General features: G+C 39.5%; 1 protein-coding gene across 4 annotated transcripts; it reads right to left on the reverse strand.

Moving 5' to 3' along the window:
• On the reverse strand, positions 6,439-21,699 carry MPLKIP (M-phase specific PLK1 interacting protein). 4 transcript variants are annotated; one of them, XR_002434888.1, is made up of 4 exons: positions 20,129-21,699; positions 11,393-15,805; positions 8,282-8,343; positions 6,439-7,290 (listed from the first exon to the last, which is right to left on the reverse strand). XR_002434888.1 is itself a non-coding variant. In XM_021385797.1 (2 exons), exons 1-2 carry the CDS (start codon positions 20,486-20,488, stop codon positions 15,602-15,604), a joined length of 564 nt encoding a protein of 187 aa, XP_021241472.1. In that variant the 5' UTR covers positions 20,489-21,699; the 3' UTR covers positions 6,439-15,601. The 4 variants fall into 4 exon arrangements, 1 of the variants encoding a protein (XP_021241472.1); XR_002434887.1 differs by having other exon boundaries at positions 6,439-8,343; XR_002434886.1 differs by having other exon boundaries at positions 8,282-15,805.

Consider the following 22,204-nt stretch of genomic DNA (forward strand, 5'->3'; position numbering starts at 1 on the left):
CCGCTCGGTGTCTTCATACCTTGTGGCTTCTCCATTAGGCAAGTCGTTACAGTGAGCTGCAGTGGGCTGTCGGACTGTGCGCGCCTCCCTGCCTTCCGTGCTGCCACTGCAGAACAGCAATCGTAACCATTTCTTTATTTATTGGTGAAAGTTCATCAGCGGGGGAAAAAGCAGGCTAAAAATTACAGAAGACATGGGAAGTGAACAGAAATCTACTGATGATGTATAAGAGAAGGGGAGTAGCAAATAATAATTAAAATCTTATCTGCAGACGGTCTGGCGACTCCACACCAGGAAGATATCACAGTCAGTCTGGCACACTTTGTTAGGAGCTGTGCATGCTTTTCTCTGCAGACTGCTGCTCGTTACAGACTGCAGATCCCACTCTGTGACTTCCCCACCAGCACGTGCAGTTATGCAGGATAGTGAAAGAAGACGTGCACGTAGTAGTAAGAACTTTTATTTGCACACCATACTTGCAATTACAACATTGCCTTTTGGGCACAATGACAAAAAAATTCCATAGAATTTTGCAGACCTGGTCTGTCGTAAACACAACCCTATTTCAGCTTATACCGTAAGATAAACCAGAGATGGCTTTCTCTTTCAGGTGATCTCATAGGAGGTTCTTTTTTTTTTTTCCTTCTTCTAAACAAGCTTTAACCATGGGGATGTCAATTCCCCAGTGACCTCCAGGGAAACATTCTGCATGCTTTATTGTTGCAGCTGTCATTGTTGTAGATTACAAAGATCCCTCCCTTGCAGCCTTTCGACTCTCCTGTTTCTTACAATTCATTTAAATATAGATTCTTGTATAATATGGAATTTATAGGAAAGAAATTCTAAATAGCCTTATCTTGTCACAGCATGTAGTCAGTAGGCCGGTAAGTAAATCAAGTATTCTTTTCAATTATTTTTTAAAGCAATATTTATTTAAAAACATTTGCTGTTCTTTCTGAAGCAATCTGAACGAAAAAAAAAAATGTTTGAGAAAATGTCAGCGTTTCAAAGGAACCTCAATTGCCACCAAAATCTTTTGGTGAAACTGGCATGACTGCCCAGAGTGGGTGTTCCTTTTGGATTTGCTTGGAAGAGGAGTAACTAGCATCCAGCAGTTGGTAGTTTATGTGTGATCATCTGTTGTTCCCACAGAATTGAAAAGAAAAACACAACATGGAAGAGAGGGCTTGGTTACACTGACAAGCTAGAATATTTTCAGACATCCTTGCAACAACAGAAGAGGCTGCAGGTGATGGTGAAGGTCAGTTTTGTATGCAGAACAGAACATTGAATTGAGATCCTCCACTGACACTAACCCAACCTGAAGGAGTCAGTTTCCGTGTGTATTTTAAGCGAGAACAACATTCAGAACTGTTTGCTCTTCGAAGTGGGGGTAAACGAGCAACCTTCTACGTATTAATGTAACAAGACAGACCCAGCATGAAGGACGTAGAAGCATGTGCTTTGCTGCTTGCTGATGATTGAATAGGAGGATTCTGCTTGAGTTCCAGCGGAGCCATTGCTTGGCTGCACAACACTGACTGCTGGAGGATTTCAGAAGGCAGGACAGAAACCATGAGCAGCAGATACTCCCCTGGACACCAGCAGCATCACATTTACAAGCAGTTAGACCCAGGAAACTGGATTTCTGTAAAGAGCATGCTTCAAAGCATACTGGGAAAGCTGGCTGTTGCTGCTGCTCTCCAGAGCAGTTCTAAAACCATTTATAAATGGGAAGGAAAAAGTTGCTCAGGTTGACATTAACTGTTCTGAAATCAGTCAGAAAAAAAAAACAAAAAACCTAGAAATCAGGTTTGTAACAGTTGTGTTATGCATCCAGTGTTTTGCGAAAGACCTACATCATACAATCTATGTTGTTAGAATATTACATTCAGTGCTTCAGGAGTTCAGGCACTACCAATGATGCATTACTGTTTTTAGGCTTGATTTTTTTTGTAGCTTTTAGAAAGTAAAACACATGAAAAATTTTGTAATTATTACGTTGATAGTTTTACGCTCTAGAAAGAGATCATGGCACTAAGTTTCTTGTCAAAACAAACATCTCACCAACCAACCAAACAAAACACCAACAAACTTGAAGACTTGAAACCTCAACCCATGGATTGTTTTTCTCTTTTGTAATACAAAGCACAGAAAGCTTACTACACTGTGTTTTGGAATACTGTCTCGTTTTGCTGTCTGAGTCATTAATCAGAAAAGCAGAAGCACATTTTTCTCCAGGAGATGAGGAAGCAGATGCTTGGCCGGATTATGCACCTATCAGCTGCACCTAAAGTACTGGTCATAAAAAGCATTATAAAAGACTCATTAATTTGATGGCTAATAGAGCTAAAAACTGCTTTACCCCATGATAATTGCTTGAGAATCTCCCTCTGGAAAGAGCTACACTTCTGGTCATAGCATAAATCCTTTCCATGTGCAGTGAAATTCAACAACACAAGTATCCCTCTATAGTTCTTTGGAGACTGTGACCTCCATTTCTGTAGCGTTGCGCACAAAAAGGTAGACTGTTGTACTGGTGTGAAATTGTTCCTGCTGTCATTGCAGATTTTACATTAGGTAGAAGACAAAATCCAACCCTCTGTTAAACTCAGAAGGTATTCCCATTTAATTATTCAGTGACAGACTATCCCTTTTGAATAGATTAAAAAAAAACCCACTAAATTCTGTTTAAAAATAAAAGTGAGTAATTTGGCATAGAAGTTCAACTCTCCTTGATCCAGTGAACTATACAAATATATGGATTATCTATGAAATCACCAGGGGTTCTCAACGGTTCCAAGCCCTTGCACACCAACAACCTAAGAAGGGATTTATTTCCTTTTGTTAAAAACAGTGTTTTTGGGTCTACTTGTATTCTTTACAGCAAATCTGAAAGGTACTTAGGAAAATGAAAGTAGCTTTGCAGACTTAAATCAGAATCTGGAACATTTTAATGACTAGTTATAGCACAGATGCTCAGAGCATCATTTCCAATTGGAATGAGCTGGAAAGCACAACTTCCTCTCCACTGGCACACCTTCTCCTGGGATGTGTACATTTGAAACCTGCTCTGGAAGTTTTTTTGGTTAACCAGATTAGAGGATGGAAGGAGGGATGAAGAAAACGCTTGGACCTCTTCTGTCATTAAGCTGTGGTTATGCTTGACAGACACCTCCTCTTGCTATAATCTGATTCCAATACTTACGTGTTGGTTAACTTCACGCTAAATTAACATCTTTAAGACAAATTTCTATATAGAGGACTATAAGGGGTTAAGGCTATTTCTAGAACTGTGCTCCATTTCTTTGGCTGCACACATCATTCATCGTGGCCTGTCTGGAATAACAGAAGCGGAATAACTAAGAGTGGGTACTGACTTCTAAATCAGATAAAAAGGGATTGTTTGCACTTTTGCACAGAAAAACAAGTGATGGAGAGGTGCAGGCTTCCACTGAAAAACACTTTGTCCTGAAATTCTTTTTCTTCAGGCAGTGTCTCTAGCTTAATGACCTTCGTACCTTAGACTTATTATGCTTCACAATTTCCCTTCCATACTTACACAAAGATTGGACAATTTTGTTCATTTTTTATAAGAGAAGCATATTGGGTCTGGTACTATATTCTAAAAGTGGGAGTTGTATCGTTAGGTTCACAGAAGGATTGTATAAGAGGAGTCATGGTCACCAGGGCCACGACGTAGAATTATTGAAGTCAGTTTCTGTAATCCAATTCATCGAACAAGAAGGGACAGCAGAGGGTGGCTCGGCATGCAGGCTCTCCACCACCACGCCTGCGGCTGCAGGGAGGCCTTTCATTGCCATTGGTTTAATAGCAGAAAGAACACAGTGGCAGTCAGCAGATGTCTGTGTCTATCTGCCCTGCAGGGAGCTCCAGGACACTCCCACCCTGAGAACTCTCTTGTTCCTGGCTGGAGAGGAAAACCCTATAGTAAAGCTGTAAACTGTTTTAACTCTTTATGCCTGGTGGACAGGGAGCGCCAGTGCTGCTTTTCAAGGCGTAGATGTATTGAAGACACCAAGGGTTGGGTAGCTAGAGTGTAAAATTAAGGAGGGCTTTTATATGGAGCGTTATGATGTCTGTGTTTGGGATATTCACAAAGATGCTATTCTCCTAGGAGCTATTCTAACCTTTGCACGAAGAAATGAGGAACAATGAGGAACACTAAGCACCTACCTTCATATTTTAATGCGGTGAAATGTAAGGTCACACATAAACAATCAGTGACATCAGTCACACTTACAAAACAAGAGGCAAGAAGCTGGTATGAAGTGATGGTGAAAAGGAGTGACTGTTGTCTTCCAGAGCCAGGCTGAAGCTAAGGTTAACATGATACACAGACTGAGGACTATTAATCAGTAGGACTGCAGTATCTCATTGTAATGAGATCACTACTTATAACAGAAAAGCTTCCAAAACCAGAAACAATTACAGACCTAGAAACATGCCCTAATGTGACTTCAATGGCTGTATTTAATGGGTGCAGACAAATATTCAAATGTTATTTGATCACCTATCTTTAATAGAAATTTGAAGCATGACTCTTCAATGCTATAGAAAAATGTAAATTATAATTCATTGATGGAAACTAGTGTTAGACAAAGCCAGTCCAGACAGAAAGCAGATTTCTAAGTGACAGGTTAGTCCTGGAATCAACTTCAATTGACAGATGTCAACATGACTGCCATCTGAAATCTTTAAATATCAGAGACTTTTTTAATGATAGTAGTATGGTCTGGTTTAAGTGAAGTTGCTGGTTTGGTGCAAAACTTGTTGGGTGATGTTTAAACCTGCCATGATAGTGATAGGACAAGGGGGAATGCTTTTAAACTGAGACAGGGGAGGTTTAGGTTAGATATTAGAAGGAAGTTTTTCACTCAGAGGGTGGTGATGCACTGGAACAGGTTGCCCAGGGAGGTTGTGGATGCCCTGTCCCTGGAGGCATTCAAGGCCAGACTGGATGTGGCTCTGAGCAGCCTGGTCTAGTGGTTGGCGACCCTGCACTCAGCACAGGGGTTGAAACTAGATGGTCTTTGAGGTCCTTTTCAACCCAGGCCATTCTATGATTCTATGATTATGCAGGATGTCAGCATAAATACTTCTTTCTGGCACCAAATGTTGCTGGACAGTGTGATTTGGGATTTGATGAAATCTATGTATAGCTGACATCAGTTTTTGTTGGGGTAATCCAGGTTTTAGTGAAAAGACATGTAATCTGTAACTCGTAACAAGTTAGCATCATTTAAGCTATTAATTTCGCCATTTCTTTGGTACTAAGTAGGCATGGATTTTCTTGGTACCTACAAAGCTTTTTGTCCTTACCTCTTTGAAAGATGCTTAGAATTTTGAATTAGTTAAAAAGAAAAAATAGGGAGAGGGATGGGAGAAAAACAAACAACAACCAAAGAGGGTCCACACAACCTCAGGACAAAGGTAGTGAAGCAAGAGCCTGAAAAGAATGTGCAGGAAGAAAAAAGGAGGGGATGCAAAGAGATTACAGCCGGAGGTGCCTTTGCTGATCACTTTCCAATTGAAGTTGCAATTTAATATTGCTACTAGTGAGGTGACTGACAGCTTCTGTTGTGAGATTTGTTTTTGGAAAAGCTCACTTGAGTTAGCTTTCCTGTTTCAGACATCAGTAAGTTCAGCCTAAAAAACACTTAAAACTATTCAAGCTGTAATTTGATTTGAAAGCAGATGGAGGAGCCGCTTTGTCAGTAGAACCATGGGAACAGTGGTAATCAGTCCAGGACAGACAAGTTTGTGGGGTACAGGTAGCTGTGAGAAAGGTAACTTAGGAAAAGAGAGAAGTATCTGCTTCAAATGGAGTGTCAGCTGAAGAAAGAGTATAGAAACGGTTGGGGGAAAGAAAATATGGAGAAAAGGGAAAGCAAGTTTTGAAGTCCGTGAAGAAACAGACATGAATGCAGGTCTTAACATCTTTCTTGAGCTTTCTGCTCCTTGATGTCACTTAAAAGGAGAGGTGCAACACACTGTGGACTTCTGCTTTCTGATGCTGAAACAACTGAATGAGGGAAAAAAATAATGTGCTTTTAAGGAGCCAGACTTACACTAGAGGGTCTCCTTGCCAAAAGGTGCTGGAGAGGGAAGTCTGCTGTGCTGAAGATCTTCCCCAGGCCCGTAAGTAACCCCAGAAATTGAACTATTTATTTTTGGATTCTTACATAGCAACAGCCTAAGCACTAGTAAAAGTATATACTTTCATTAGATGTGTTTCTGCTGTTTTTCTCTGTGATACATCAATACAGCTAGAATGAAACCAGAAACCTGCTTTTTCTGTCTGCACACCGGAAAGTTTACAAGACAGAGGAAAGTTGCTCTGTAGCAGATCTTATGGCAGTTTAAAAGCTCTTGAAATAGAATTTAGTACTAAAGTAACTGTAGTTGGACTGAAGCTCAATGGTGTGTTTTTTTTTTTTTTTTAAATTTACACTAAATGATTAAATATACTGGAAAGCCCCTATGCACACAGACTCTTTTATTTTTGCTTAAAACTCCTTCTCTCTGAAATACACATCTGCTTTCTTGTCATTCATGGACCAAAAAATAGTAGTGTGCTCTGCGGCTGCTGAAGGGAGAGAGTACCTCATTTTACACTTTCATGAGGTAGCTTTCCTCCCTTCTTCCCTCCAACTTTGTCTCCCATCAAGGATTTACTGAGCATTTAAGTATATGTATATGCTGAGATTTGGGTGTATTCAGGTACGTATGTATTTGTGTGTGTGTGTGTATATATGCTGAGTATACAACAAATATTTAAGAGGCAGGTGTGTTGGGAAGCAGACAGGAAGAAATGGGACCTAGATAACAGGTTTCCCACATCCTATTCTTGTGTGTTTTTTTCTGTTGTCTTTCCACAGTGACTTTGCCTCTGTTTGCAATGTTCAGGACAGATCTGAACGCCAGACTTCATTTTATGTTTAGAGAACAATTTTTACTAATACTGGTATGGGCGTGTCTGCTTGTACAGTTCCCACTGCCCAAGCCCAAGCACAAATACAGGCTGGGCAGAGGATGGATTGAGAATCATGCTGAAGAGGACTTTGGGATGTTCACTGATGAAACTCAATGCGAGCCAGCAGTGTGTGCTTGCAGCCCAGAAAGCAAACTGTATCCTGGTTTGCATCAAAAGCAGCGTGGCCAGCAGGGCAAGGGAGGTGACTGCTCACTTCTACTTAGCTCTTGTGAGACTCCACTTGCAGTATTGCATTCAGCTCTGAGACCTCCAGCATAAAAAAGGACACGGACCTGTTGGAGCAAGTTCATAAGAGGGTGATCATCCCTCTGATCATCCCTGATCAGAGGGAGATCCCTGAGGATGATCAGAGGACTAGAACACATCTCCTACTGAGTCAGGATGAGAGGTGAGTTTGTTTAGCCTAGAAAAGAGAAAGCTCTGGGGACACCTCACTGCAGTCTCTCAGTATGTGAAAGGAGCTTATAAATGGGAGGTAGACCGACTTTTACACAGTCTGATAGTGACAGAACAAGGGGGAACACTTTTAAACTAAAAGAAGGGAGTCTTATGTTAGATGTTAAGAGGAAATTCTTTACTTAGAGGGTGGTGAGGCCACATCCCTGGAGGCGTTCAAGGCCAGGCTGGATGGGGTACTGGGCAGCCTGATCTAGCGGGTGACAAAAAGTCCACAGCAGGAAGGCTGGAACTGGATGAACTTTAAAGTCCCATCCAACCCAAACCATTCAATGACTCCACGATTCTACTTGTTTAAGTAGTTCTATCATCTCCAGCACTATAAACCAACAGGATCTTCAGTGAACTGTGATGCTGTGTGGCTGAGTGGTACCGATTCCATCAAATGCTCCAGCAGATGACTGTTGAGAGTAGAACCCTGAAGGACAGATCAAGCTTGTAATAGAAGAGGAAGCAAAAGCAGGCTTATTTTCATGGAAAATCTACATGGAAAAGCCTTAAGATATAGTTGATGCACAAACAATTTTGTGGGAAAAAAAAAGGGGAGGAGGAGGAAGAGACAATAAAAGGCTTACAAGAGAGAAAGTCATGGTAACTCTATCTGATTAAGGTATTTTCTCTAAGTTAAGGGGTGTTTGTACGTGTGTTAAAAAAAAACTGTAGGAAGATAAATGATAGAGATTTGATTAATGGAAGGAGAGCTCTGCCACCCACTTACTGGGACAATCTTTTAGCTGAGTGAAATTAAACCAGGGAAAGTTTCAGCTGTGTACTTGCAAAGTATACAAAACACTATTTCTTCCTCACCTCATAGCAGTGAGGGTGATAGGCTACAGCAGAATCAATGTATAGACCATCCAGTGATTATTCTGAAAGGAAATTAAACACAGTCAGAAAATATAACCAGATGTAACAGAAATACTGAGAAGAGATATTTAAAGGTTCTTTGTGCATGCTTTCTATATACATGGAACTTTATTTAAGAAGTTATTCTAAGTACAAGAATACTGTTCATAGCATAAGCTGTCTTCAGTTTCAACAGAGATGCAACTTGGCAGTTCACTCATTTGAAAATAGCCACAACAATTTCTCAACCTTTGTCCACATACTGTTTTCTTAGCATCTGGAAGTAAACAACCAAATCATTTCATCTGCTGTAATTTAATTGCCATAGCAACCAGAAGACTACTACAAATTTACAGACAAAGAAAATAGTTTTAGGAATGTGGAATGGCAAGGAATCAATAGATGTGACCCTTGGTGCCTTCCTGCAGTTAGCAATGTATTCTTGGCTCATATGCAAGTGTTTACTCTCCTCCTGACCTTTTTTTTTTTTTTTTTGAGATCCCTGAGATCTTCAAATGCAAAGTTTAACTAAGCTTAAAAAATAGACACAACATTATGCAGAGATGCTAGACATCACAACAGAGAAGTGAAGATGCTTCTTTTCTGCCAACTCCACTGTAGGAATAACAACAAGTTAATTCCTAACATCTGTTAAGGGAATACAACTCAAAAGCGTTATTTCACATTAACCTAAAAATTTTCATTAAGCCACAGGAGGCAGTGGTTTGATTTTAAAAGCATTGTGCAACTACTACTTATAATCCAATTACTGCTGATACTACTCCCCAGTTGGCAATCAGTGTTTAAGTTCATATTTGCTCTGTTACTTGTGGTTTATGCTGTGTAATCATCCACAGAAGCTTAATTCCTCTTCCCTTGTTTCAACATTAGCTCAGTGTGATTCTTGAAAAGGGAATGATTTGCATCAGTGTAAAAAAGGAGTTGTTCTTCCATTTATAAGTATTTACACTAATGTATCAACAGCATGTTCAACATTCTGAACTCTTGCAATTCCCTCATGCAGGCTTACAAGTATTTAAACCCAAAGCAAACACTTGTTGACTCTACAGTAACAGCTTTCAGCTATCTTGACTACATAGCAATTAGACTGTAGCAAAACACACATGGATACCAGGTTTAAATGCATTTAAATATAGCATTAAGCAGCATGATCACTGCTGCCCATAAAAGTAGGGCAATACAGATTTTTGATAAATGCACTTCATTCTAAAATGATTGTGTTAAAAATTTCAGCCTGACCTGATGTCAAATGCTTAGCGACAGCAAATTAGGAGGCAATTTAAATCCTTTTATCCTTCACCCCAGTAACATTGTGATTCACTGTAGGCTTAGAAAATGAAAAGTCCCTAGAGGAAGGTACGCAGGGAGACAGGAGCAAGACCTACTTGTTTTGCCTGTGTTAAAATTCCTTTCTATCTGCAGTCTGGAAACATGGTAGTAGAGGTTACACTGAATTGCAGTGACATCTCTACTCATGCAATCCATCTTGCCCTGTGCAGATCACAGCAGTCTCAAATGCTTCCAGCCCCGCATTTTCACTGCAAAAGCTGTAACCCAGCACACCCACCTGAAGTGCATCAGCCCATTCTAGAAAATGGAAGCTCTTCCAAGTAAGAAATGAACGACTCAGATCTTTGATCTGCAGTATGCAACTACCACCACTACTTGAATTCAGACTGACATTTGAATAAAACAAATCTCCTTCTGTAAGAATATAAATTTAATAAATCCTCCATACTCCTGTCACTGTTACCTGAAAACAGCGAATACTGAGAATCAAGCAACTTTGGGAATTAGTTTTAATATTTGAAAATTACTTCCCTGCTTGTGGTTGAATATATAACTTTTATTACCAAAAATACCGGCATGTTAACTCGTAATGCAGGAATACTTTCTACTCTAACTGAATGGAATACACACTAATCTACTGTCAAAAGCCTTCCACATCCAGTGAATAGTACAGCCTACAGGTCTGTGAAATTATATTCTGTATTTTATATAAACCAGAATTTTCCTTTTCATCAGTGAATAGGTCAAATGGTGATTGGGTGGCTTTGACCAAAGTTCAAGTCCTGGATAGCCCTGAAGCTATTAGTAACAAGTCAGTGCTCCTCCAGAAGAAAAATACAAACAAACCAGGTCTCATGATCTGTGAAACAGTGCAATTCTTTCATGTGTAATTTTTGAGAAATACCTTCTTCTGTCTTAGTAAAGAGTGGGATGATATTTTTTTCAGTATTATCAGCATTGGCTTAATTTTCATCTCGCTGAAAGACGGAATGGAGAAACTCTTACTTTAATAGCAGTTATGTTAGGAGAATTGAAAATTTCAATAATAAACTGTACTGGTGCAATCCTTTTTAGCCACGGAAGTTACTCTGCTGTATATCAATGTTTGCATATATGGCTGAGAAAAGGAATGTGTCACAATCACAGGTGATGGAAGGCAGTGGAATTCACCTGTGATTTTACTGCAGAAGAACAAACAAGAGTTAAACTACAAAGTACAATTTATAGTGCTGTTAGAATTTAAAATCCACAACAAGTAAATCTCTGAAATAGTTTTAAATGCTGCAACACAGAGAGAAATGATGAAACAGAATGTATGACTATTTGGCTGAAAACACCTCCTGGATGTGAGCAAATGGAAATGGCAAGAAACTAGTGGTGACCTGGAGATGAACAGCAGTGACCTTGTTCTGGCACTGAGCATCCACACCCCACTGTTGCTAGCCCAGTACTTGTACTCCCAGAGAAAGAAATGAAGATGAGATAAAGCTCTTTTAATCAAATCTGAAATGGTTTTAAGGGAAGGCATAGGTTTGTCCTTGAGCAAATAATTTTGTGAAAGTAAATTCAGAACTCCAGGTTGAAGAAATGTTCCTAAACTCCAGATCTGCAAAGCACTTATCTTAAAGGAAATGGCAGAAAATGAAACTGATCCAACTCTTTGTGCTTCGTGAGACATTCAGCTGAAAACAAAAGCTACTGTTGGCACAAAATTTGATTGCGAACTGATCGAATGCTACAACTATACTACTCTAAACATACCTTTAATTTCCTTCCTTTTAGTATGAGTAGTAGTTGAGCCATCTGAAATTACAATACATATGTCAGCTGGCACACAAGCTTCTGAGGGTCTGGAACATGGAAACCATTACATGGTTCTTCAGCAATCAGTGGATGCAATCCTCCAGTTAACTTCCTGATATAAGCAAGTTGGAAAGAAGGAAAATTTGGGGAAAGGAGAACAAAATATCTACCCTTAGGAAAATTTAGTTTAAAAAAAAAATCTGAATTCCTTGCAAGACAGGCTTGGCTCATATATAAGAAACACATGTATGACAGGGAATTCAGAGCAATTACAAGACACAGTAGTTCACTGCAAAGTTCAAAAAGAGCAATGAAAGACCAATGGGTGATAATTTTCAAACTTTAATGCTTGTTAGATGTTTATGAATCTTGGGTGCCTGAGTAAATCCTTTGATGTCAATGAGACTACGGATAAGCATAACTCAAAAGCCAAACAGTCTATGAAAACTTTTCTTTAGGAGGGAGATGGAGAATAGATACTTGTAGACTTTACATAAAATGTATGTTTATCCTTCCAGATGTCTAATGAACACACAAACTGAAGAGCATATAAAGATATCCTCAACAGGAAAACAGCCTGACTGCAGAAGCAGTTACCCATTCTGCTGATCAGAAGCATTTCCTCTGCAATGTGTTCCCAGTTTTTACATTAGAAAAACGGTAAACTTCAGTGTCTTAATGCTAGTTAAAAAAAAAAAAAGTAGCTTGATACGAACTTTAGAAATCCCATTTTAATTGAAATCTAGCATTCTAAATTGCTTGTTTTACAATTTCAGTGTAAGATAGTGCATCTGCAGTGCCAGAGAAAAGTTACTATTCTGTGTGATAAAGTTGCAGTGAAAACCCAAACTTGAACCACCTTTGAAGTATTGTACACAGTCTGGGATCACTCCTCACCTGGTGTGTTACCATGTCATGGGGAACTGTACTCAAATTAATTAAGTAATCTTACTGTCATATGCAAATCATCATTAAACACAGCAGCTAAACAAGCAGAATTACAGATTTTTTTTTTTTGCTAGAAAATAGTAGTGAGTTATGCAATTCCTTTTACAACAACTGAATAGAAAGTAAGTCTCGACGGACAAAGAATGCAAACAAAACTGAATGGACAGAATGTGTATTAATCCAAACTTCTGAAGAGTTAAATGACTTACCTTAAAGTCCGCTGAGGAAAGCGTAAAACCCATATTCTTAAGTGTGCCCATTACAGAAGAATACCTTCATTAGAGAGACACAGAAACTATTCTGTTTCATGGGCTCATGAAGTAGGGATGCATTTCAGATGTTTTTTTTTTTTCTTATCATCAAATACTACTTCCAGAGCCATAATGTTGCTATGAAGATGCTTCATAAACAAGTGAGGAAGTGATATTTCCTATCTTCATTAGAAACATGTGGGAGAAAGAATGTTTGCCATATGGGAAAAGGGACAAAAATCAGCGAGGAAGTAAGTGCTCAAGCTTCCTGGATATCATAGCAAAAAAAAAAAAAAAAAAAAAAAAGGCAAAGTTTAAACTGGCTTTAAGTACATTATATTTATAGTTCTAAACACGCGTTCATGCATTTTACAGCTATCCAACAACAACATTTTGAAATTTTTCTGTAATTTCAGAATTTTTCCTAGAAGCCAGAAAGTTGAATCACTTTAAAGTTTTTGGCATGGTGTGATGAGTTTAGTATTCTTATTACATCTAAATTCCTTGCAGATTCTTGATCAAATTATGAGTCGTTAGCAGCATGATGTACTTTTAATTGTTGGGTCATATCCTGAAGTGCATAGGAGCAGCAGCTTAAAAGATGATATTGTGGAAAGCCTGTATTGATTAAACAATGCTTCAAGATTATTTCCTGAATTCTCTTTCTGGAACATTTACCTTCACTGATGTCTGACACCCAGTTCCAGGAGCAAACAGTTATTACCAGAGACGACTGGCTTTGATCCCTTGGTCAACTGGAAAGCCAAAGTGGAAAAACACATCTTTGCAGTGTGCAAGGGCAGCTGATACTGGTTACTGTAAAAAGAGTTCATCTCTAACAGTCTCTCTTCTGTCATGAATCCTTTTCCTTTCCTTTCTCCTTTCCAAACCCAGTTTCTTCTCATGTATAACTGGGAACACGTCATAGCTTTAGTCTCTTAAAAACATCAAGTACTATCAGATCTATTTCCACAAGATCACCAAACACATTTCAAAAAATAAAGTGCATTGAATTACAATGGAAAAAAGTAACAAAAAAGATGACTCAGTTAATCACCCTACAACTTTGTGAGCTTTACAGAACCTGCTACAGTTAAAAAGAAAAAAAAGGAAGGAAAACTTCATACTCCACCCTTCTAAAATGACATAACTGATTTTTAAATTCTGAAGAGTATCTACAACTAATCAAGTAATTTCAGTTCTGCTGGTATGTGTTACAGATACCAATACTGATAGCTGCCATATAAGGGACAGTTTTGATTCTGGGATGATGATTTAAGAACTCGTGATATCAAGCAGGCATTATGGTCTCAGTTCTCCGAGCAGCCTTTTAGAATAGAGTACTAGAACAAGCAAAAAGGCCAATTGAAGAAAAACAAGCAAAAAACTTTAGGTTATGGTCATAAAAGTTTACGACTCAGCTAGCATGTATCAACAAGTGGATGCCCCTCTTCCCTCCCCACAAACACACTCCCCCTTCCAGTTTTAAGTCGTTCCTGAAGCTGGTATTAAGCCAAGATACTTTATGATGAAACAGACCAAGCAGTACCATAGGACAATTGTACCTCAGCAAAACACAAGATACTCAGAACAATGTAAGGCAATTCCCTGTGCTATTCCACATAACCATGCTTCAGGACTACAAAAATGTTTTCTAGTTTTCTGTGAAGTACATAAGCTTAAAAGAAAATAAATATGTTTTGAAAACTGAACTAGTGTTTTTTATTTAACTAAGTTTTCATCTTCCACATACTGCCTAAAAGCAAAGATCAACAAATAACAGTAGGGTCAAACAACATTTTAGATATCCACTGCAGGCTTAATGTGGCTTGGTAAAGAGCATGCCTACAGCTGGAATTAATTATGATTTGTTCTAAATTACAATATTCACTAATGAATTTAAGAATGGATCCTCCATATATAGACAAGGCCTAAAAAAAGAAAAAAAACCTTGTTGTTTTCCTCTTCAGGATAAAAGATATAGCATGCACACACTGAAAACAAGAATTCTTTAGAAAAAGATGCTAGTTGTAGGTAAAAATTAAAAAACCCAGAACAGATCAAAAATAAGATGCTATTTATATACTCATGCCAACTGTACAACAAAGTTCTATTCATTCTATGCTAATCCAAAGGTAAATCCAGAAAGTAGTACATTTGCATTTAATTAATTCTTATATTTTGTGTTGCTTAGTCTAAAATTGCCACAGACCTGGCTGTAATCCAGAAACATGTAATCTTGTTTCAAATGCTTTTTTTTTTTTCCCTAAATACAGAAGTAAATATTACAGAATAATGTTTAGGATTCAAGATCTGGTTCAACAAATTAAACATCTGTAAGACAACACATCTGTTTCCTGAGATGGCTAAAGTTACGTTTCAGTTTCACATTACACTAGTTAACAAAAAATACTATGCACAAAATCAGAGGTTAACTACAGCATACAAGCACATTTACAAAGTCACCTAATATAACTAGTACTATTTCTGTTAATCAGTACGCCTTAACAAAAGTCCAAAAGTAATCTTTATACATTACAAAACAAGGTTTTACAAAATTTTATTTTATTTCCAAGTTACTTCATTCTAAAAATGTTGAAACATAAAAAAATACCATTATTTAAAGGAGTTTACAATAAAAGGCTAACAATCTGGCATGGAAGAGGTAAATATATGGAAACCTGTTTTAACAGTCACAAATCAGTCGCTGGTGATTAAAGAACACTTTGTTCTTCAAAGCTGGTAGGCACTTCCACATAGCCAGAAAGGTAACTTATCCTACCACTTTTTTTTCCCTCCCCATACATAAAAATTTCCAATGCAATTAAAAAAAAAAATTGGATAAAAGGGTGAATGTGATAAAATAAAAGCATGAACTAAGATCTTTATTACTGTTATCTTGTGTAAATATAAAGATTTTGTCCCAAAGTTTTCCTGGCAGGATGGAGTTATTTGGCCTTTAAAAGTGTTAACTGAAATACCTCCCTTTTTTACCAGTATATGTTGTTTGCTCACTGCTGTATTGTTGGTTTATGTCTGTAACAGAAACTGGCTCTAGGCCAGCCCATGGGTCCTCAAGCATTGAAGGTCTGTAATAGTTTTCCACATCATTAGACACTCTTTTCTCTCTGCCATGCGCTGTACCAAATGGAGTAGATGTCCTGGGTGATCCCTTTGGAAGAAAACCATCAAGTAAAGAAACATTTAATAGACTAATTCAAACTAAGTTTCCTTCTAATGCAGTAGAGCTTTGAACCTTATCATGAATAATCTTCAAACAATAATTATTATTTCTCACCTGCTGCCCCTCCTCAAAAGAAATTGGCTTTATTATACTTTAATTATCAGTAGTGATTTACCAGGATAAAATCCAGTCTTCTCCAAAACATGTTTTCATCATACTGGTATATAACTACAGAAAAGGTATTTTTCATAAGCTACTTAAGTTAACAACATGTCTAACTCATAAGCTGCACAACAAAACAGAGCGTAGAGGCTGAGGAAGAGTTGAAAATGTTCAGAAGAGCAGAAGCCAGATATTCAGTACTTAAAGATTGAGCATAGCAGTATATAAAGCAAATTGCTACAAATGACCTGAGGAACTCTGAAAAACACTTTGTTTTAATCAAATTAGTGTTTTTGAAATTTGAGAAAAGACAATTTTCTTTTAATCTACAAATTTTGATGAAAATCAGTGATTAAACAGGCATTACATGAAAGGCAATTATTTTGTCTGGAAGGTTTTGATATGTTATTTTTTCCAAAAATCAAGGACCACCACGATTACTCCTACAGATCTGCTAGGGTCTGCAACTTAAAGAGGGCTAAGATGAAGCAAATTACTGGAACCATTTTCTCCCACCATCATCTACTGCTCTTTTCCTCAAATTCACTTCCCTAAAAAGCGAGGTTTTGTCTAAAGCCATGTTCATTTAAACTGGTTTGTTTTAACCATAGTTAAACAAATAATATCACAGATACACTGTTGTTAGTCTAAAAATGTGCCTGTTGCATTCTGAATGATTAAGAACAGGATTCCTTGAGGTTTATGCCAGCTTCTGACCTGTAAAGGACTGTAAAACCAAGGACTACAGGCGGGTGTTTTTTTTTTTTGTTTTTTTTTTTTGGCGAGCTGTGATGGTGATTGAATTTGACTAATAACCCCCACAGAATATATCTAGATGGACCATATGAAGCAATTTCTGGGTAAAACTGAGAAACAGTGCCATAAAGTGAAGCCCTCTATGCTTAGACTCAAGACACTGAAACAGCTTAGTCTGGAACCTATTTCTGAAAAAGTACTCTGGCAGGAGCCTGCTTGTGTGGTCCCAATAATTGTTTCTTTAGAATTCCTAGAGACTGATCACAGTGGATACACAACTAAGTACGGGAACATCCATGTGTAATTTGCAGGACATTTGTTTCTAATGTTTCATCGCAGCCAATTACATTATGCAGGTAAGATGATGATGTCAATAGAGAAAAAAGTACTAAAAGAAAGAAAATTATTATATGAAGTATAATACGAAAAACAGGAGGATAAGGTCAGTATACAACTAAAAAAAACTTTTTAAAGGTCAAGGAGTCAAGTCAATATGCACCAGCAAAAATGGCATTAATGTTACTTAAGCAATCACACTAATGGTAAATCTCTAATACACGGTGCATTCTGTCTTCCAAATTAAAACTTTTAAACATCACGTCTAACAAAGACCCTACAACACCTACATTGTTATGTGTAATCTGCACTGCTCCGAAGAAAGCTAGACTGATCAACAAAATTATCTGTAATACATACAGTGACAGAACAAACTAATTCAACAGTAAGACTCCCTTGGACAGATTTATAATTCTGAATTTCACTACAATATAATGCAGGCCATATACAATGCTGCAATTTTTTGCATGCCTGACATCTAGCATCACTAAATTGTTATGTATTACTATGTTATACAAAATCAATAGCTTTCAATAAGTATTACATTTAAATATATTAATACACATTTTAGATTTAGAATACTATTCATTTTATGTTTTTTTTTTTTTTTTCTGTAGGGAAAAATCAAGAGGCGATTCTTCACACTATAGGCCTGTGGAAAAGGAAAACATACAGCCTTACCTGTACAAGTGAAACCGCTGTCAATGATATCTTAATATAATTGTATCTTACTGTTGATAGTGCTAATAACCCTTCCTCATTGAACTTTTCTTAAGAAAACAGTCAACCTATTCTCAATACCTTTTTCCAGTCAACAAATTTATCTCCACATAGGAAAAAAATATCTTTTGGTGCTCTTCACTGCTGAGGAAGGCAATACTATCTTGACAAGAGTGACAATCATTTCTTTAATCAGCTTTCTTCACCTGAAGTGATTTTAGCTTCTGGCAGATGCACAAAACACAGATACCACACTTGTACCATTTTACAAGATTATTTTAACTTTCTGTAAAAGTTTTCACCAGTACTAGCTGTGGCTCCACTAACTCTTGTTCTGTATAGAAGATGAAATGCTACCTCTAAGTGAATTCTAAGAGGTAATATTCATGAGATTCAACAAACTTGTTTTCATAAAATTTAGAAGCAGGTGCATCCATGTGGAAAAACAGAAAGCTCACTAAAGCATTGGCCACGTGAAAGTTTTTTCTTTAAGTTTTCTGTTCTTTCTGTCCAAAGTGCAGAAGTCAGCACAGTATACTAACAACATGGTATCGCATAGAACGCTAACGTATGAACTGTCTTTTGGATTTCACTAAGAGATTTTAAGGGGTCACTTAAGATTTTCATCTCAAAGGTGACAAAGCGTCATGAATTTTAAGAGCAGAATAGTTCTCTTAATAACAGCGTCTCCAGAAGACAAGGGAACAACTCCTCTGAAGAAATGTGATGTTCAGAACATGCAATAAAATCCCTCTACTGAAATCTACTCATGGCTTCGTGGATGGAGATTCTTGCCCATCTCAAAGAAATGAGAACTCATGGTTTTGAGATTTCCTCTCTCTTCTATTGCCTCCCAGGCAAAACAGTCTATGTGCATGCATGTAAAGTACATGCACACACATTACCTTAGTCCTAGGCAAAGCTACAGACATACAAATGTCTAAGTCTTCAGAAGCATAAACATGACAACGTGCAACTGGATTCAAACTTCCTTATGTCAGGCTTCTTTATTAACACCAAAGATTGAGCCCATGAGACTGTTCCTGCCCACAGATCCTGATATAAACAGTTCTGACTAGAACTTGAAGCAAAAGGATTTCTGTATATTTTTCCTCACGCAATCAGGCTCAGGTAATTTAAGGCAGGCTTTTAAAAATCACTGAAGCAAATATCCAGATGATGATCTTCTGTGGGGAAACTGTACATTAGTGACTAAACTCTCTCTTCCCAATGTCAGAGCCATTTTTATGCCAAAATGAGATCCTCATGGAAGGCAGACACCATATCTTTTTCTAATAAAAAGTACAGAGGCTTAAGCAACCTGTAGGCCTTCAGACTAAGAGCCTTAAATGAGAAAGAAAATGTTTCATGTCCATAATAATTCTCTTTCACCAGTTATGAGACTGTTGTAAGATAGTTATCTGCATAGTAAAAAAGTAATCAGACTTTTGGAATGGAAATGTCACTACATAATGCAGGCACATTAAGATTTTAGTAGTCTGTATTAAGATTTGACTTCATTTTACACTTCAAAGCATCAGCAGGAGCACCTGAACGTTTTATCGTGGTCTGTACTGCATGTGCATATTTCTTACACTTTTACGGGTTCTCTAACAGACATATCTGGCTTTATGAGGGAGAATATGGCATCATCTCAAGACCTGCCATCCCTATCTGTATTACCAGTCACACACCAACTAAGCCATCCTGGTAACAGTATAACTCACTGAGCCTGTTACTGTTAACTCTTGAGAAAGCTACCTCATATAAATTGAAGCTTTCAGTGCAAGGCAACGACTTGTAAAAGGTATGTTGTGACCCCAACAGATACTCTCCTTTCTGCTTAGGGGAAGCTTAACTTATTTCTTTAGCAGATCATTCCTCACTTCTCCCTAAGCTTGCCCCAGAGTGCTCATGTTTGGGCATAGGGCAGCTCCTGCAACGTCAGGCAACACTGGCACGAAAAACACAGTGCTTCCCCACTGTTTTAAGGAGAACAGATCAAAGGGAAGTAAATACGAGGGACAGAGACGCTTACTGCAGTTTTGGGCGGTATCCAATTCTCCCTCCACCCTCCCATGCCGGAATGTTATGAGGAAGGAAGCCCTCGTGCCTCGGTACCAGGCCTCGGGCAGCCTAGGGGCCCCTTCCTCTTCCCGCACCGGGGTCTCTCCATCCTCCCTAATGGCGGAGGGCAGACGTCGCTGAGCGCGGAGCTAGCCCCTATCCCCGGAGGACGGAGGGAGCTGCTGCCCACTCCCAGGCCCGGCCATGCTCTGCCCGCCGCTCGCTCCCTCCCTCGGCGCGGCCCTGGCCCCTCGGCGCCCTGCCCCATACCTGGTAGTGCCTCTGGTAGCCCCCGGGTGAGCGCTTGTGCTGCTGCGGCTGCGGGGCAGCTCCGGCCGGGGACCTGCCGCCGCGGGGAGCCGGGTAGCGGGGGCTGGCGCTCTGCGGCCTGCGCGGCGTCTGCGCCCCCGGCGACGGGCTCCCGAACCGCCCGCCGCCGCCGAAGCCGGGGCCTCGGGGCGAGAGCCCGCCGCCGTAAGGCCCGGGCCACGGGCCGTAGGGCGGCGTGTGGTGCGGGCTCCCGTAGCCCCGGGGCGAGGGGGGCACGGGGCCGCCACCGCCGGAGGGAGGGCTCCGGAACCCGCCGCCCGCGTACGGAGGCGTCGGGGGTCGGAAGCTCTGTCGGTACATGGGCCGGTCGGCGCGGCACAGCAGCAGCGGAGGGAAGGAGGAATAAAACCTGCGCAACGCGTCCCGGACACGGCCTCGGCGGCAGCTACTACTGCTCTTCTCTCGCAGTCCCCCGCCCCGCCGCTCTGCGCCAGCGTTCCGGGCTCGCAAAGTTCCGGGCCAGGAAGGCGAAGGGAGGAACACACGTAAGGACACGTTGGAAGATGCTTTATCGGAAGGAGTCTTCTAAACCTCACTTCGAACTGCCGGCAGCGCTTCGGTAGCTCAGACAGCGAGACCTGTGGAACTCCGAGAATCCAGGATGAAGCGCTCTCTTGGAGGAGAGCCCCGTTTTTGGCGAGATAACGTTATTTACAGCATTCTTGTTCTCAGCTGTGAGTGTAAATCCTGAACAGCTCAGTGAAAAATAGCAAAGAGATTACTTGGATTTCTATCTGTGCAGCAAAAGCACTGTTTCATTCTAGCAGACTGCAACGTGTGAAGGTTAACTAGCACTGAGCAACAGTTAGCCAAAAATACCAGCGGTGGTGTTTCTGCACTCGTCCTGCTTTCTTTTAAACAACTGCCTATTTGCTTGCTTTAGCAATGGAGATAACTCATGTTCTGTTCCCAGCAAACTCAGCTCTTCATTCTGTTTCACAACTTCCCCATGAAAACGGGGCATTATCCTCGCAAATCCAAAACAGAAATGCAGAGATTACGCTCAATGATCTTTGCTAATCCTCTGCTGTTTTATCTTCTCTGAAAGACCAATTTTTTACCTTTTGTGGTACACATAAGGAATACCATATCTACACAAGTCAAATTTATCAACATAATATCAATTCTCGATCTGGCCAGTCTTATTTCAGAAACTGATGGTTTCTTTTTATTATTTTCACACCAAGCTAATTAGAAACAGGCATTGTTACACAGATATTGAGTTACACTGGGATAGCTTTACACATGATTTTCTTCTTGTTGACAAATCCTAACTGCTTCTAGGATTGCAAGCATCCACGTCCTACATTTCATTACACATAGCAAGTCCAGTTAACAAACCTGTTGCACAGCTGATTTTCCCTGTGTTCTTCCTCAGCATGCAGGATCTTTGTGAATAAACACTTCTAAGACTGCGGTATTTGCAGTGCTCTCTTTCAAGCAGTCTGAAGTGTTATCTACCACTGAGGTGCAGATGTTATCCTCACAGTGCTTTTTCCATAAAAAAATGCTGAACCTCTGTGCAAGCTTTTTTTTTTTTTTTTTTTTAAATGCTGTTGCAGAGCAAGAAGACACCATGGTTTTCATGTAACAAGCCTTCCTCTTTGTCCCTAAATATATAAAGCTAAAAATATTCTAAAAGTAGTCAGCTCGGGGCAGAATCACTTACAGGTTCAGCGAAGTTAACCCTTCCAGTTAACCCATTCATAGTCATAGACAGCTGAAGGCTCAGCTTGTGATGCAACTGACATTGCACCTCAGCATAGCAAAACTGAGCTAAAGGACCCTCCTCCTGCTTGTGAGAGGATTTAATGGCATACAGTACAACTGCCTAATTTGTAAGTATGGTAAATTCCTGTGGGGATATTTTAGTTTTATTTAATCTTGGCAGCATCATATGCTCCCATTTACACACTGAACCAGAAACACAATTGTCTAGGAGCTAGGTGTCGTGGTTGAAAAAAAAAAAGTCGTTCTGTATAAATTCTGGGCTCTATGTTCAAGTTAAGCCACATC

The sequence above is a fragment of the Numida meleagris genome, chromosome 2 (genome assembly GCF_002078875.1).
Source record: "Numida meleagris isolate 19003 breed g44 Domestic line chromosome 2, NumMel1.0, whole genome shotgun sequence".
NCBI lineage: Eukaryota > Metazoa > Chordata > Aves > Galliformes > Numididae > Numida > Numida meleagris.